Source organism: Opisthocomus hoazin, chromosome 4 (assembly GCF_030867145.1).
Source record: "Opisthocomus hoazin isolate bOpiHoa1 chromosome 4, bOpiHoa1.hap1, whole genome shotgun sequence".
NCBI lineage: Eukaryota > Metazoa > Chordata > Aves > Opisthocomiformes > Opisthocomidae > Opisthocomus > Opisthocomus hoazin.
The window spans coordinates 23179386-23198114 of NC_134417.1; the positions used below are offsets into that span (position 1 = coordinate 23179386).

Consider the following 18729-nt stretch of genomic DNA (forward strand, 5'->3'; position numbering starts at 1 on the left):
CCAGAAAGAAGAAGAAAAAAAAAATCCCCCCTGCCACTGTCTCAGAAGAAAAAGAAATAAAAAAACAACAATTGCATTGGCTATCTTGGAAAGACAGCACAATATTTTTACGCACGCCTTCTGAAAAAAGCCCTGGAAAGCCTCAAAGCCTCCACAGCCTCAAGCTCTCTGCTACAAACTCTTCACCTTCCATAATGAGAACTACTACGTTTTTCTTTCTTAATTCTAGTGAAAATTTGAAGAATATTTTTTTTAGCTAGCCTCCATGAGGAGGAATCAAAGCACAAGGTTTTCTATTTTTCATTCATTTCTCCTGCGCATCAAATTTCACTGGTTCTAGCATTTTAACAGATTTTTCTAACACACAGAGCAAAACGTTATTTTAGAAGGTGTAAGGTGAATGATGCAGGTGCTTAGTTACACATTTCCTACACTTCTATTGAGACAATTGAAACACCTTACTCATAAATGATTTGGTAATGAAATACTAGCAATCAGCTTTCACGGACTGTTAGTTTACAAACCTGGCTTCTGGATGTCTTTATACAATGGAGAATATTTAACTTCTCACGTGAAACACATTGCTTCCAGCTGAAGAGCACTGCAACTGTTGTGTGTGATATCCACATATCAAACGGATTCTTTCTGAGCAAGTCATAAATCTGTTTTTAACAGACTGACAAGTAGGTGACACCACAAAATGCCTCATCTTAACTTAAACACTGTGCTCTCAAAAGTTAAAGATTTTAATTTATAGCAGCACACTTTAGTCTTGCCAAAAAGAAAGCCTCCATTCAACATAATGTGAAAAACAAGTTGTAAGGCAAGAAGCTTTAAGCAGTATCAAGCTTTGTTTGTAAAAGACATGAAGGTGCAAATTCTTCTATGAATTTTCATGGCATTTCTTGCTCTAGTCACATTTTTCTGATGCTATCAAATCAAGGTTTGTTTCAAAAACTTGAACCAGTGAACACTGATATTGGATTAGATAGCTTGTAAGAATCTTGAATGATTCAAGACAGATAATTTAAATTTGAGATATATATATACACATGTATGTGAATGAAATTGTGACAAAGATATTTAAAGCTAAAAGGCTGTAATTTAAGTAATACTATCCAGTTTTCTGATCAAAATAAGATCCAAATACACTTTTTTTAACATACATTACTATTATGCCAGCTCAGCTCATCAACACACAGTTTCTTTTATTATGGAAATATGCTTGCATGATTGTTTTTCATAAATTCAGACAGACTTGGAGCTGGAGGCATGATATCCTGCCAATGTTCTATTGAAATGTTTTTCTCTATGACTACTCACAAGGACACACGTATATATTCTGCGTACAGCAAAATCTCTGGCCTTTCATGAACTTCAGGCATCTGTAAAAAGTTAGGTCTTTTCCAGTTTCTTAAAATAAGAGAAAGTATCTTACGGACTAACGGCTAGAAACTGTCAGACTATTACCCCGAAGTCAGCGCGCGGACATTTCCACGCAGAGGATAAAAGTCCAAGCCCAGTTGCTAAGCTGCTCCACTACCCCATTAACTTCTTACTGATACAGCGTTCAGCGTGGCTGCCGGCCTGCCTCGGTGCTGGTATGTAGAGAGTAACTGCTGGGGGAGGTTTAAAAATAAGCACCAGAAATCATTAAATACAATTCTTAGCTGCACTGAGTACACACAGCAAGTGTAGTAAAGCAAGCGAGGGGTCACTGCCTGCATGATAAAGACAGAAAAGGCAAATCTATACACTCCCTGGGTACAGAGAGCAGACCAGTGCTGTGCACGTCAGTGTGAGCACCGGGAACGGATTTATTTGTGTGGCCAGAGATAAAGCTATCTGCTGCTCTCCGACTAGCAGGCTTGATATCATATCACACTTACCAGCCAAAGGCGTATCTCTTCAATATCTGATCTAGCAGCCAAAGCCATCACTTAACTTCACCAAGGAGCTCCTACCTGGAGTAGCAGGCGCTAGCTTTACTGTGAAAAAGGGTGAGTTAAATAAATGGGGTTATGATATTACCCTCAGCAAGTTTGCTGATGACACCAAACTGGGAGGAGTGGTAGATACACCAGAAGACTGTGCTGCCATTCAGCGTGACCTGGACAGGCTGGAAAGTTGGGCAGAGAGGAACCTGATGAGGTTCAACAAGGGCAAGTGCAGGGTCCTGCACCTGGGGAGGAACAACCCCATGCACCAGTACAGGCTTGGGGTGGACCTGCTGGAGAGCAGCTGTGTGGAGAGGGACCTGGGTGTCCTGGTGGGTGACAAGGTGACCATGAGCCAGCAGTGTGCCCTGGCTGCCAAGAAGGCCAGTGGGATCCTGGGGTGCATAAAGAGGAGTGTGGCCAGCAGGTCGAGGGAGGGTCTCCTTCCCCTCTACTCTGCCCTAGTGAGGTCCCATCTGGAGTACTGTGTCCAGTGCTGGGCTCCCCACTTCAAGAAAGATGAGGAGCTACTGGAGAGAGTCCAGCGGAGGGCTACGAGGATGAGGAGGGGACTGGAGCATCTCTCCTATGAGGAAAGGCTGAGGGAGCTGGGCTTGTTCAGCCTGAAGAAGAGAAGGCTGAGAGGGGACCTTAGAAATGCCTCTAAATACCTGCAGGGTGGGTGTCAGGAGGATGGGGCCAAACTCTTTTCAGTGGTGCCCAGCGACAGGACAAGGGGCAATGGGCACAAACTGAAGCACAGGAAGCTCCGTCTGAACATGAGGAAGAACTTCTTCCCTCTGAGGGTGACGGAGCACTGGAACAGGCTGCCCAGGGAGGTTGTGGAGTCTCCTTCTCTGGAGATATTCAAGACCCACCTGGACAAGGTCCTGTGCAGCCTGCTGTAGGTGACCCTGCTTCGGCAGGAGGGTTGGACTGGGTGACCCACAGAGGTCCCTTCCAACCCCGAACATTCTGTGATTCTCTGATAAGCTGAGAATAACAAGCAGGCACTCGCAAACCCGCTCAGCGGCTGTGACTCCAACTTTTCTCGCTTCTACCTGGGGAAACAAGCACCCTTCAACAGCGAGCAGCAGAACGGATCCGGACCAGTCTTTGTCAATGCTGGAAGGAATAGCACAGCTAATACCACGATGGTGGGCCTAATGCCGCTGCTCAACTTGCAGGCAAAAATATTTTGCTGGAAGGAAAAAAACAGTTTACTGTTCATTAATGCTGCCCTAATTTAATCCAACCAAAATATACGCAGCCAGAGCACTTCCTCACTGGCGGGGCAGGTAAACCTCTGTGCTGCTTTCTAGCTCCCCCAGCCTGTCTCAGCTGTCCCCAGAATCGTGGTGCTCGCCTTGAACGGGACTGGCTCGGCCTTTTAGCAAAGACCTAACAAAAGCTTCTCCCACAAGGAGTTTTCTAGTCTGGTGAAAAGCACAGTTAATTAGTTTCTGCAAACTTCTCAGTTTACACAGTAAATGCCTGCTTCCTACGCTATCAAAACTCAGTGGTGTAAATAATTATTTTATAAAAGCCCCTGGGAAAGAATCCCAACTCCTGCGCTACTTTAATAAGGTTACAAGACTGATGAATATCGGTCCTTCCCGTCTTTCAGGTAACGAACAATGTTTCTGTACAACTTTCATTATCTTTCACATTCCGGGTTAGCATTCACAGGCATCGTGTGGCTCGGGGCTCATTGTGTCTGTGAGAACCACATGGCACGCAACATTCATTTACTCCCTCGAGGGCAACGGCTGAAAGACTTGGGGGTCAAATGAATTCACGGTTATTACCGGGTCGAGATTTCACTTTGAAACTATGGGGCTAATCCTGCAGTTTTAGGCAAAAATCCCGATGATTAAATATGAGTTTTGCCGCAGAGCAAGTCAGCAGGGGCAGGCTGCCTTTTGGAAAGCCAAGCCCATGTCCGAGCTCCGTCCCCACGGAACCACAGTGCTTCCCACGGGAGGCGATGTCCCCCGAGCCGCTCGGCCACGCCGCTGCCCCCGCCGCTCCCGACACCGAGGTATCTGCTTTACAGAATGCTTACTTGGTCTGTGATAATACCAACTAAAAATGTATTTCAGTTTAAATAAAAACACTGGGGGGGAAGAAAAGGCTTCTTTTAAAATTTTTGCTGTCAAAAGGATAAAACTATGATTAAATTTACAGCTTGGTTGCATGTCTCTCACGCAGGTAACATCTACTATCGAAAACAGACTTTTTATAAATTAATAATTCAAAAAGTGTACATACTGTACTTGGAAAGGTGACAGAGACTTTGTCACATAGAGGTACCTGGACAAGCTAGATTAAAAGGACAAGGGAGGATGGCTTCAAGCTGAAAGAGCGCAGATTTAGATTAGATGTAAGGAAGAAATTCTTTACTCTGAGGGTGGTGAGGCCCTGGCACAGGTTGCCCAGAGAAGCTGTGGCTGCCCCCTCCCTGGCAGTGTTCAAGGCCAGGTTGGACGGGGCTTGGAGCAACTGGGTCTGGTGGGAGGCGTCCCTGCCCACGGCACGGGGGTTGGAACTGGATGGTCTACAAGGTCCCTTCCAACCCAAACCAGTCTGTGATTCTATGAAAGACAGCTCCCAGCGATACCACAGATGCGGAGTCTCCTGCAGGAATTGCTCAGCAGGCTCACCCCTTCCGACGGCTTCCTCACCGCTCCACAGTGGAGAGCGCCGCTCGCCCGGACACACCAAAGCCGTGTGCCGCAGACACAGCATCACTCCGCTCGCCACTGACTTACTGCTCTCTGCCTTTTCGTTTTAATTGCGTCGTTTCTTTCCACACAATTGTTTTTCTATATATTGTTCTATTTTTCATTCATATATGCATAAGGCTCACCAAGAAATATGGCCCAGCTGACTATTTATGCATAATATGATACATTTCTATCAGTTATAACTCTGACTATGCACACACATAATCATTCATAACAATTAATATTTTGGGAGGCTCCTATGAGTTTAATTACTCACAAATGCCGTAGTTACAGAGAGAACAATAGATAATCCCCAGCATCGACTCACTAAACTTCACGAGTATTAAGCTAGCATTTACCATGTTCTAATTTTTTAAAAAATATTTCTTTTTTTTAAATGAAAATTATTTTTGTCTGTTGGTATTTTTTTGCCCCCCCTCTGCTTTAAGTGCTCTGGTTACCATGAATCTAATTGTACAAACTGCTCACATCGCTTCTCTCCTCACCTCTGCAGACAGAAGCATGAAACAACACATTTTTCATGTCAGCTCTCCGGATCTTTGTAAAAGGCATCTAGCTGTGGCATTTTACCAGATGAGCAACATTCACGTAGTCCTCGACACAGAAATACTGACTCACTCTGCACAACAGACTAGCCTCATTTTGTGCTAAGAGCACTTTCTTCCCTTCTGATCTCCCAGGAACTCTTCAGCTTAGTACTGTCTCTGCTTTCTACACGAAATAAAGCCACTTTCCTCCTGGCAGACAGAAACTGGGGCTGTAGCCCCCAGCATTTATCATCTCAGCAGGTCTGGGTTAGATTCTGGCTGGCTTTGAACCTGCTCTTGTAGATGCCATGACAGTAGGGTCCAACACCTACTGACTGAGCGATTTAAGACCGAACACCTTTTGTATTTATTTGGAACAAAAGCATCTAAGAGAACAGAGCCTAAAAATAAAACTCCGCCTGTGCTCACGCCTGCCTCTCCTTGAGCTCTGCCCCTTCTGCACCCAAGAAACAGCCACCCCTGCATGCTCCCATGGCAGAATTTCTCTATACCACCTTCTGCCCAGCTACTACCAAACCCAGTCTTTAGATGAGCTTTCCAACTGGTAATTTTTTGTACTTGCTTATTTTTTCACTAGCTTTCCAGCGTGACAGAGAAAGGCCCGAGCCCTGACAGAGCAATGGGGATAAAACTCCCAAAGCACAGCCATCCGCCTCGTGACTGCTTCTTCAAGCGCTTGTTTGGACCGTTCATTTAGACCCACAATACCCCTCTGGTTTTCATTTGACACACCAAACTAGAAACACCATCACGTTTAAAGGGCTTCCAACCAGATTTACTGATAGCCTCACCTGACTCTGGTCACACCCAGCCCGGTGATTCAATTTCCATCACAATTCACATGCTTTTATGGCTCAGACAAACTCAGAATGTTGTAATTGCCACTGAATAATAGAATTAGCTTAACTTAATCACGATCACAGACATAAATTGCTCATGCCAAATAAAATTAAACCCAGGGGAGAGCGGGTAAGAGCAATGTAAATCATCCCAGTGCACTGGGTTCCCCATCGCAGTGTGAATACTGGGAGTTGTCCTCTGGAAACAGGCGACTGGTGCGATTTCTGCAGTAGGCAGAGCCCACAAATACCCATGAGCATGAAAGATGCTTCACATTTACTCCCACTGACTGTATCCTGGTAAAATGAGTTAGACATATACAGAGGCAACAATCTATTAAGGACAAAATTCAGAGGTGCTCCCCTGTGAAGTCACCAGCCTGTTGTGACACAATCTACTTATCATACTGGCTATTTTTTGCATGTGTGCACGGTAGTTTTGGATCACATACCTGTGGTTTCTCCATTCCAGAAAGAATGTCTTGAACCCTTTTTGTTTCTGAATCAAATTCTGTAAAATAGAGAATGTGGAAATAGGAAGAAAAATTAATGAACAAAATTAAACAAAAACATCAGCTATGTCAATAATTCTTCAGGAATTTGTATAGAGGAGAGAGAGAGAGAGAATTACCTGTAGACAAGCATCAGCTGTTTTGCTCTTGTGAATTCATGGTATGCAGTTACATGGATTAATATTAAAAAAAGTATAAAAGAGTAAAAGGAGGGAATGAAACCTTCCAGTAATTGCAGGTATTCAGACAGCTGAGGTTATTTGCAGAGGCGTCCTCCACAACCAGCGTTATTAACTGGGATTTGCTTTCACGGAGCAAAACCATCCTGTTTCTAAAGCCTGGCCGTGGAAGAAGCCCAGGAGTTTCTACAGTTGAACTGCAGAACCTAACCCTGCATTGTTCACCGAACACATCCTCACTCCACCATCAGTGTAGAGCCGGGCTATCCGTCTGCTCGCCGGAGCACCGGGCGGCTGGAGAGCACGAACATCCCTACCTACCCCATGCAGAGAAAGCCCCAGCACCCACCCGACAGCTACCTGTCCTTAAACGCTGTTAGCGTGTAATGCTCAAAGCTCCTTCAACTGCCACCTTTCAGCCGTGGAGGCAGCGAAGCCTCGCCAGGCGAATTCGGACGCCTGAGCAGCAGTAACCCATGCCCCCTCCCCAAGCCTTGCGGCGGGTACGGCAGCTCGTGCAGGGGCTACGCACAGCGTTATCACAGGGCAGGGTGTGAAATGCTCCCCCTAAATGACATGGATTAATCGAGCACAGAAGGTGCTGCAGAGGCGATCATCTGAGCGGCGGAATCAGCCTTTCCTCCATTGCCTCCTCCCCCAAAAAAAGTATTGAGGTAAAACATCAGCTTAGAGTAATGAGGTGACACAAAGCAGCTTTATTCCTTTTGGACCGCAGCACAGAGAGGCCTCACTTTCCACTACGGTTTTCTCTAATGGAAAACTAAGAACATATTTTTTCTGGGGTTTTTTTTGCACTTTTTTTTTTTCTAATGTAAAAAGTTTTCTAGCCAAAGCAGAAGAATATGTCACACCTAAAGCAAAATGAGCAGGACCTGTTTATAAAGAGCACACAAATTTGGCATGGGAAGCAAAAAATATTAATAAAGAAAAACCGGTAAGATCAGATCAACAGCTTTCACAAACGATTCCCCCAAAGCCTGACCTACTTCTTGGAGCCCAAGAATGTGTCTCTATTTTTGTCTGTGACCTGCTTTTAAAAAAGTACATCTTTTTAAAAATTCCATGTGCTCGGCTGCCAAAAAAACAGAATTGGTTGAACGGTGATGGCAGAACTCCAGTGTAAATGCCCATCTCTCCCTAGAAGAATGCGCCTTGGTGTGGAGTGGGAATGACAGATCTCCTGCTCCATGCGTTCCTGGACTCCTTTTAGTCTCAGCCGCTTGGAAAAGAAAGGAGTAGTAGTAACTCAGGAGAAGAGGAGGATAGCATGACTGGTTTTTTCCACAGCCGATAACTCTCAGAGTGTATTATAAAGTGTATAAACTGGCAGGATTTAGCCAGCATAAGATAATGCTGACTTCAAAAATACACAGATGGGCTAAAATGGCTAAGGAAAAGGCTGAGGTGCTGATCCAAGGGAAAATGTCAGCAGCGTTCGGGGTGTTGCAGAATTCGGGGATCCCTGCAGCATTAGTACCGAAGTAGAACTGTGCCACAAAAGCCTGGATCCAGATCTAGAAACTGCGGAGGACTGCAGGCTTATCTTGAAGGGATGCTAATCAGAAGCAGCTTCTGCAGCTACAGAATGCAGCAAAAATGCTGCTACTATTTTATTGAAAGTTTATGGTTATTATGTCACCCCTAATTACAACCCCCAGAAGCTAAGCGTGAATCATTCTCAACCTTAAATCCCAAACATGTGGACTGCATTTTCTTTCCCCTCTCTGCTTTCTAGCAAGGATGCTGCTATCTGTGTCACACTAAGCAGGGGAGGAAAATAAACCCCGAAGCCCAAAGAAATCTCACTTCCCTCTCCCACGAAAAACAATCGCTTTGTACAGTCACCAAGTCCTCTGACCCGTGCAGGTCAGGGCTGAAGGTTCAAACTGCTCCAAATACAGGAACTGACTTTCAGACCTCATGGAGTTGGGTATACCCAGCAAATAAATAACAGTAATTAAAGTACTTCAAGTCAGACTTCTCAATGAAGAACACTACTAAGGAAATTTTTCATATTAGCTCCCCAAATATGTAGCTTGTTCACAAGGAGAAGGCTCTGAGTACCAGATACACTGAAGCTTTGAGTTATTAAGGACGTGTGGATATTAATGTGAACATTTATGTCACTAGGAGTGACATACAGATAGCCTGGAGATGGGAGAAGCCGTCTTCAAAGATTTTGGGGAGAGGGACAGAGGGAATGCGACGCACACAGACCTCAGGTGACAACATGAGCACAAGAAAATTAAGAACTGATTTTAAAGTTGATGAATAAATACATATATAGGTGGGTGCTGGGTCGCACTTTCTAAAGAATAAGATGTACCAGATGCTGCACGTATGCTGCCCAACTCAGTCAGCCGTCCCCCACGCTGAGCCTCCCGAGCGTTCACAGACCGGGCCGGTGCAGGCGACGACTTGCACACACCGCACACAGCCCAGCCCCTTCAGGCGTACAGAGCCGAGGTAGCCCACGTCACCGACCTGCTAATGCCATGAGCCGTTCTGCAAGAACAGCTGTGAAGACAGAGAAGGCCATAATAAGAAGCGCCCTTTCATCACAAGCTTTGAAATCACTGTACCCTACGGAAAGGACAGCGTGTGCCTTTGAGCCCGGCACTGAATCAAAACCAGAAAACCACCATGAATGATAGGTAATGCCCTGTGAAAATACAGCAAACGTAAAATTGAAGACAGAAAGCAATAAATATGCACAAGTGATGTCTATAGTAACACCAGAAAACAGCTCAGGTTGGAAGGGGAGCTCAGGAGAGGCCATCAAGCCCAACCTCTTGTCTGAAAGCTAGAAAAAAAACAGTACAAAAATGCCCCATGGAAAAACTTGTTAATAAAACTGAAGCCAACCTTTTTGGGAGAGAGAAAGACACAGAACTGTCATCTTCTTATGGGGTTTCAAAGACTTACTTTCCCATTTCAAGAGCCATAAACAATTCTCAGGCTTCTATGGATGGCTGATCTCCTTTCAGCAATAAACATAATTATTCACAGTCTCCTGAGCCAGACTAAGCTAAGGAGAACGAGACCTGTCGTGTATCTGTCCCTCAGCAGGAACCTGGTCTTACCTGTCAACCTCTCGCACACCACGCTAAGTGTCAAGCTCAACATCTCTCTCCCAAGCCACAAAAAGAGCAGAAATCCTTCCGAAATAGAAAATGATAGGGAGGAAAAAACCCATCTTATATGCTCTCCGCTGGTAACACAGAACTGGTGAAAAGCCGTTTTTCCTAGCTCATTATTGTTGTTACTCATCAGCCACTGAAGACTCTTCCACTAGATTAGCTCACCGGAGCATTTAGGGACGAGGAGCACGAGTGTCTCCCAGACACCACAGATGCCACAGTGGAAAGGCGGGGAAGAACAGGAGGAAAGAAAGGGGAAGCCCTGACGTAAAACAGAGACCGAAATTCAGAAAAATTCCCTACCACTGCTCGGGAGAGGAGGTGGGTGGCTGAGCATGACTCACCCACCTCGAACTAACCGTCCTGGAGTAACAGACAGCCGACTTGCCTTTAAACCTGTGTCCCCTCCCCAGCTAACCGAGCACCGAATGTCTGACACGAACACACGAAAGCTCTGTGTGTCAGCTGCCCGACATTAACACCGGGGCTCGCCGAGACCGGCGCCGGACAAGCGCTGCTCTGCTCCGTTGCCATCGGGAACAGAAGCTCAGTCACGTCAAGGAAGGCCCCAACTAACACTTCAGGTCACTGCCCCGTTGTAACTTTTCCTCTCAACATCTGTTCCCCACAGCTGCCATGGCAAAATTCTTCCTCCTCGGAGGAAGCTGGGGGTGGGGATGAATTCCTTGTGAATGCTCAGTGGGGTCCTCTGAGGGACAGGACAAAAATCTGAGTTCTCCTGTAGGTTGCAGCATCTCACAGACATTCTAGCTGTCCCAAGCCACGGCAGCAGGTTCTCATTCCCAGGCTGCAGGTTATTTGGCTCCGGTGTTTCAGACTAATCTTTCACTGCAGAGAAGGCAGCTGTAAGACCTGGACCACAGCTAGGTTCGTATTTTGGTCATCTCTCTTTTTTTTTTTTCTCCGGAATTTTGGGTCATAACCAAAACTCCATGGATAGAACCAAGAGTAAATGCCCCTAAAAACTGACTGCTTACCCAGCAGCTGTTTGGTGCTAACAGGGCTTCAATGCTAAGCCTTGCTGAACTAAAGCCTTCTATTTTATGCTTCTGTTAGCCCGCGCCTATGTTCCTCTCTGCACGTACAGTACAAATATAATTTTCAGACCTTTCCAACCATACTTTTGAAACATCAGGCACAGCTTTAAAAAACAAAATACTTGTTATTTCAAGGTAAGTTTGGAGTTTCCATGAACAGTTTTCATGTTTGTATGAACAGCAGCTGTCTATGTAAATGGTTTGAAATAGCTAAAAGCTCTAAACTAATTAAGATTTTCCCATTGCATATACAGATTTTTAGGTTTGTTCTGCATTCTTTCCTTCACAGAGAGGAAAAGGTCCAGCTCAAGACTTTGCTGCTGGCCACAGAAAGCATTTACTGCTTCAACAGCCTTTCCATTCCAAGGCAATGACATCAGCACCAGCACTTCGCAGACTTTTACTCTAATTCTCAAGCAGAGCTCCATGCTCACAGATATGCCAGTCATAACACGACCTGCTTTCTCACAATTTGTTCCAGATTTATTGGGGCTGTGACCGGCCCTAATGCTAGGAAAGATCTTTTATCAGTCACGTACAACGCAACCTACAACCCGCAAGAAAATGAACTCTTCAAAACACAACTCAACTCTTTTATGAGCTGCCTGCCGGTGTGAAAGCTTAAGACACAAAGAAGAACACACACAGGCTTTTTCATTTCAGAGAACTGTAGAAATATACATAAAAAAAAAACTCCTTGTACAAGAACAAACCTAAAATTGCAGATGCCACGCTGCACAGAGTCACAGAGACCAGGACTATGGGGGATGCGCCATTGTTGTCAAGTCCACCCTCCTACACCGAAACGATCTTCTGTACCTAAACCATTCCTCAGAGACATCTGCCTAGCCTGTTTTTTAAAAAAATAAATAAAAATGAAGTAAATAACCTCCTGCCCCGTGATGGTGGCAATCTCAGAGCTCCCTTGGCTAGGCACTCCGGCCCAGCACCTGGCTCTCCTCGCCGTTGGGAAGACTGCTCAGCTGTCCCTGCTGCACCCCAGCCTATGGCCGCTTTCCTGCACGCCCACAGCGGGTGACTTCATCACCACCCTCATCATTGCACCCTTTCGCATGCTCGACGGCATTTTTCTCTTTAAACAAAGCAAGCTCCTTTCTTCTCTACCTGCGTTTACCAGATCACAGCTCTCACTGACTGCTGTCCTCTGGAATGTTTTTTCCATTGGTCTCCATCCTTCGGAAGATGTGGCACCACCCCTTCCGCCCCACTCCAGCCGAGGCCCCAGCAGCACCGAGGAAGGAGCGACATACCATTTACACAGCTCACTTCAAGGTTTCTTCTTCTCTTTGTCTATAGGGCAGCTTGACTCTGAGGTGTTGTAGTCCACCATACCTCCCAGAGCTACTGTGCAGAAATGGTACACAGTAAACAAAAAAAATGCAGGTTTGAGAAGGACTGGCTAAAATGTGACACTTTGCTCTTGAGCAAACTGTTTTTCTTTCAAGGCCATTTTAGTTCTCCTGCCCCGTCCTCCTGCCCTCCCCCTTAACCCACCAAGCACTCTCCACCCTATCAGAGCCCGATATGGACTATAATTTAATAAGAATCAACCGCTATTCCATCCTTCAACTCCTCAATGAAAATATTGAACAAAATCAGACCTAGGACAGACTCCTGCCTAATCTCGTTGGATGCATCTTTCCAGTTTGTCAGGGAGGCAGGACGGGGTCATGGATACGCTGCAGGGCTCTGTGCTGGGGAGCAGATGGAATACCAGGAAGAGCAAATCCAGGGTCACACTGGACACACGGAGCTCAGCACCACCGCCACAACTGGCAAAACCGGGGAGCTCGCCAGTATCACAAACTTGGGAAAGAAACATTTCTATTCAGAACAGTCAGTCGCACCATGCTAAAATACAACACTCTGAGGAAGATTATTAACTTACCTGGATGAGATCTCAATCCTAAACACTAAATATTTCAAATTTCTGCTAATTACATGAAAGCTAATAAAAGCACTAGCAAGAAAACATGACTGTAGCTCCCACGTCCGAGGTAGAAAGATCGACATTATCCAACTTCAAGAAAAGATCCAATTGTTGAAACATGTTCTAATTCTTAAAAAATTGCTGTGCATGAGCATCTCGTGTAAGTTTTCCATCTCTAAGAGCCCTCCCACTGTTGTTACCTTAATCCTCCCGCTAAAATGCCTTACTTGACTTCTATGAGCTTATCTGTCAGTATTTGACCTTGAATCATACGTAGGTAACAAAAAACCAAGCCACTCCCTAAACAACTGAAGGCAAATAAAATAAGACCCCTGCACGCAGCCCAGAAACTTGCTTTTTCAGATCTCCAATAAGAAAAAAAAAGTATAAGTCTCTAGCCATCCTGACTCACTGGGACACAAAGCAAAGGGTAACTGAAGTGTTCGCCTCAACACCACTGTGATCTAGGCGTGAATTTAATCGCCTGTTTCAGAGCTGTCCTGGCCGTAGTCCATGTCTATTAACCCAATAGTTCCACATCAGCTGCTTCAGCATCCGCTGTCAATGGGGCAGGATACTCCAAAATACCTGGAGTTCAAATTCACGTACAGTTTGTGTCTCTGCTTCAAGCCACCCTTCTTTAACAAAAGATATCGGCCATCGTGGATCAGCATCAGATGTGTTCACATCAAGCAGATGTAGAAGCACTCAGATGTACAGAACAAAGCCAGTTCTGCTAAAAAGTGTTTCAGAAATAAATAAATTTAATCCTCCCTGTCCCCCAACATTGTTTTAATGTATATTGTTCAACAGGATGGAGCAAGGAAAATCGTGTCAATAGTAACCTACAAGGGAAACGAAATGCTGGATGCAAGGGACAAACGGAGTGTGAGCAACACGTTGGGTTTGTTTTTCTCTGCTTCTCTTCTGCTACTGCTGGAAGACAGCAATAACAATTCCTACTTTATTGGCTAAAGATCTGAGTGAGTTCCTACTGTGAACACGCCGCTGGTCCATTAGAAGGCAGAAAAGGGCTTTCTTAGCAAAATACTGCAACCCCCCATCTCTATCACATACATTTTACATCTCAAGAAAGCGCTTTGTACATCTCACAAAGAAGATAACAGAGGCAACAGGCTGCCTATGGCCGCAGCTGGCTGGTTCTGAAGGAACACCAAATTAAACAACGACACAACCCACAGAAACAGAGCAAGCCCAAGCTCAGTCTGCTGGAACAACAAGCCGCTCTCACACAGGAACTCTACTTGCAATGCTCTCTTTCGTACTTTTGACTTGCTTTAGCTTATTATCCACGTAAAAATTTTTTAAAATTTATTTATTTTCAGCAGGTTCCCTTTTGCTGTTACCTAACAGGAGCCTGCATGCTACTTGGGTTTGAGAAAAGCCAACAAGGGCTGACTACGCAGGCTGCCACGGGCAGCGGCCGCCCCTCCGGCCTCTTGTCCAGCACGCTTCTAAAACCGGTGCAGACGAGTCACACAGAAGCAGCTCACCAAGCAGAACTACTTAAAATTCTGCTGATTTTTATTAGCATAATTTCAACGCTACGGGCTGCAATTTTGAAGCGCTCTTCTAAGTCGCGTTGGCAGCGCCAAAACCTCGAGCCCCCGCGTGCGCGAGACCGGCAGAGATACGCTATGTGGCGATGCCTCCCCACCACAGCAAACCCCCGCGTGCCCGACAGCTAGGGTTGAATCTTTGCGGTTAAACATCCTGAGCCTCTCCAGCTTGACTCTTGGCGCTGCCCTTCTGCGCTCAGAGCGTTCACCTTTTGGCCCGGGGGGACACACACGGCCGCTCCGCGGTTCTGCACGCGGACTTTGCGCCAGGGAGAGCAGCAGCTCAACGCCGCCAGACAGATCACACAGACAGACTTGGAGAAGAAGCTTTTCTTCTCTAGTCTTGTCCCTTCTACACGAGCATTAGATATCACTACCTGCAGCCCACTGCAGTTCACCAGGTGTGATACTATGAGACTGAAGTAAATGGTTAAAAAAACCAGACACACAATTGATCCTTTCCAATTCAGGTGTTATTTTCATCAATCATTGTCCCTTCCTGCACCTTGCTTGAGGTGCAGGAACGTGTCTAAGGACTGCTGAGAGAGTTGTTGTAATGTAAGTGAAATCATTTGTTTTAAACAAACTTTACCTCTCTTCTTTTTCTCTGCCGTTTCTGATTTGGTTGGGTTTATAGGAGCTACGTGTGTTTTATGCATCTTTGCAGAACATTTTCCTACTTATTCTTCTAGAAGTTTGTAAGCAGTCTACCTGCTGCTGCCATTAATGCCTTTCATTTCTAACAAGAATTTTTTTTATTTGACAAGAAGCCTGAAAAGTCCTCCTAAAATTTTCCTGGAGCTCCTGACTCCCACTTTTTAAAAATCTGATGTTTCATTCCCACTACAAGCTTTGCCAACCAAGGCTGATCTTTTCCCAGACGCTATGAAGTTCTTCAAACCTCTCATGATTTTCTAGGATAGCTGGGATGCGCGGCATTGCCTTACCCTTAATTCCTTTCATCTATTTGTGTATTGCTTCATGCTTTCCCCGTCCCGGTTCCCCTCGCTCCCTGCCACTTCAGTCTGTGACCACCTGTCAGCCCGGTCTTCCTTGGTATTCAAGAGCCAGGGCACAGCATGGCACGGCAGCCTGTGGCAGCCCTCCAAACCCTACGACCCAAGCGTGATTTGAGAGGAGAGGCAGGGTCTGCAGAGACCACCACCTCGCTTTTCTTCTGACCTCGCTGCCACAAGCGATATGGCCGTGGAAGCCCGATGGGTTCTGCAGCCCCTGCAGCAGGAGGGGACGGCCGGTGGCACAGCCAAGGTACCCACGCTTCTTAACGTGGGAAAGGAGGGCTCGGCAGCCACTCAAAAGCACGTCTGATGCCAGCTGTGACACGGCGCTATCTGACATTTACAGAGGCAAGGTTTCCTCTCGGAAAGAACAGGCTCCCTTCAATCACGGCGACTGGCTGCCAGCTGCCGGGTGAAGTGAGAGCAGAGCACCTCAGATCCAGTGAAAGGAGTCTCACCACTTCTCCTTACACCGATGAAAAGCACAAGCTTGACAGCACCAGGGATTACCATCTTCTCTTCCCAAGGGCGTCGCAGACGGCCCCGTCGCACCCCGCCACCAGCAGCAGGCAGCTCGGCACATCCCTACCCTTCCCTGGTCTCCCCGCCAAGACAGCCAGCAGGTCCTCCCCCCGCACTCTCCAAGAACTGGGGTGGAAAGCCCGATCCCTCGCAAACACAGGCTTGGACAAGTCTCCAGTGCCACCAGCCTAGGGTTTTACATCCTGCGACCGCTGCCCTGCGCCGATCAGTGTTTCAGAGAAAAACATTTCCTAATCTCCAGCACAGGGGGACAACAGTATCACTATTGAACCCAAAATAAAACTTGCTTTTTCTTATCTTCAAAAATATGACCATATGAAAAATGGCCAATAAAAGCCTTTGATAATCTGCCCACTAAACACAATAACAGCATTTTCCTGATCAAACAAAAAACCTAGCAAAATAACCTGCAAAACTGCATATGTACACAGGAAAACAATCAGACAGCACAGCTGAAACAGACTCCGTAGGAGCTCCAAACTCGGTCAGGATTAAACGGAGCTCCCCCACCAAAATTAACAACCTCCTTGGCAATGAACCTCGTGAAGCCACTGAGTTTACTCCAGCAAGCTGAAGGCAGCAGCGCAAAGGCATGAGGCTGCCCATCAGAGTCCAAGCAAGAAAACAAACCTAAACCAAATTTTGCCCTCAGCCACAACTCCTCAGCATCACCTGACTCAAAGAAGAAATTAATGGAGACGTGTCGTCTTTAGCTTTCACCATGGGTAATGAAAAGTGCTTTGGATACTAGGTTTCAGCAATAACCACCATTTCACTCCCAAGAACAGAGACAGAGCGAGCTATTCATCCTCTAGGAGCAGGCAAGCAGGGAAAACTAAAGCAGGGCAAATACAGAAAACGCGTCATCTTTTCACTGTTCTTGAATTTGTCTTAACATTTACATTAAAGCAGAAATTCTATTTCTATGCACTGCTTATACTACCTGCATGTTCTTTAAAGAGGTTAGATACTACACAAAAAGTCTGTTCTTAAGGGGAGAGGAAATCAAATTACAACGCTTGAAATACAAAAAGATTTTCCAGGGAGCCTGCACTGGGATTTTTCACTGTCAACCTAGGGAACGGCTGCAGAGTCACGATCTTTTCTGAATGAACCCCAGCCTAGCTTTTCTGTTAGCCATGTAAATTATTGACCTCTTCTCCCAGATGCAAACCATGAGATAATCAGACCGCAGTGAGTGGTGGGGGAGAGCGTAATAATCCAGGAACAGAAAGAACACTTTTTTCTTTCCACTCAGCCCAGGCACTAGAGCAGCTCAGGGATGGGGAGACGAAGAGCTCCCTCTCCCCTCTTTAAAGCAACCCAAGGACCTACAGACTGGCAGCAGAACAGAAATAAGTCACCTTCCTCGGGACAGATGACAATCAACTTACTTGACTAATCCCAGCCTAAATCGCTTCGCAGTCAAGTCTGAATGATGAACGACCGTTACGTGCGCCAGAATTACATTAAACAGAACATTTCATAAAGATGAGGTGCTAAATTCCTACAATGTGAAAGTTAAAAGAGGCTGACATGACGTTATCGGTGCCCTCCCATGCCTGTGATGTGAAGAGGGCACTCAAGGATGTTTAAAAAACCCGTTCGATAATGTCTGTACCCATTAACTGCTGGTGAGCTGGAAGAACTGCCCGGGCAATCAGCAGTCCTGTATGGGACGAGGGGAAAACACAATCTCAGATATCCGCACAACCATTTTTTTTCAACCAGAATCTTTCCAACTATTTAAAACATTTCACAGGAATATCCACCTGATTGCAGCTCATTGGGAAGGCTTCAACAAAGCTATAGGAATTTCAACTTGATCTGGATTTCATTGCCGAGATAAAATTCAGGCAAAAGTCACATGAATCACGGTAAATCAAAGCAGCTGCTGCTAAACACAGCTCCTTACAGAAAAAAAAAAAAAACAAAGCAAAAAACAAACCCAAGCTTCAGGCCATAATCTTTCATAATAAACCTTGGAGAAAACTGAAATGGTTGCTTCATTTTAGACCAGCGTCTATCCCTTCTGTTAACTGCAATACTCAAAGCATCACCCTGTGTTTCTAAAACTAAAGTTCCCCCCTCCAATAAATATACTGAAGGGTCACAAAAAACCTTTTGAAATTTAATTCCACCCTTCCTCAGAAAAGACAAGATAACAGGTGAGTTTTGTAGCACAGCCTAAAAGAGCGAGGTAAACAAATCCCATTAACTTCAGTGGGATGTGCAATTTCATTTCGCCCCCTTTGCAAATCCAGATGAATATACAGACGGACATTGTTCAGAACATCTGGGTATACAAATAAGGGTTGTTCATTAAATTATTAGACTTAGAGGTGTTTTATTTTTTTATACCCCAGAGGGAGGAAATGTTCTGTCTCTTCCCCAGAAACACCCTCTCCCTTCTGGCTCAATGTCCCAGCTATTTCCAAATAAGGGAAACGTGGTTCCCTTCCTTTGTCGGTGGTCCACATTATCTCCTCTTAACTGGTGAGAATACACTGTTTATCTCGCTCTGAAGCTCCGAGACCTTTGTGTAACTCTTCTCCCCAGCCTGGGGATTTAACCACTGAGCGTTTAAGCTGGATGAAAATGTACTTGATATGTTTTTTCTCTTGGTTGGATATCTATAAATTACGTAACCCCCCA

At 45.6% G+C, this 18729-nt stretch overlaps 1 protein-coding gene across 1 annotated transcript in view; it reads right to left on the bottom strand.

The window, feature by feature from the left end:
- FNDC3B (fibronectin type III domain containing 3B) overlaps positions 1–18729 on the bottom strand; it is a 218093-nt gene that overhangs the window by 76808 nt on the left and 122556 nt on the right. Inside the window, exon 7 of the mRNA XM_075418319.1 lies at positions 6524–6582. Coding sequence (XP_075274434.1) covers positions 6524–6582 — 59 coding nt within the window. The remainder of the gene's footprint in view (positions 1–6523; positions 6583–18729) is intronic.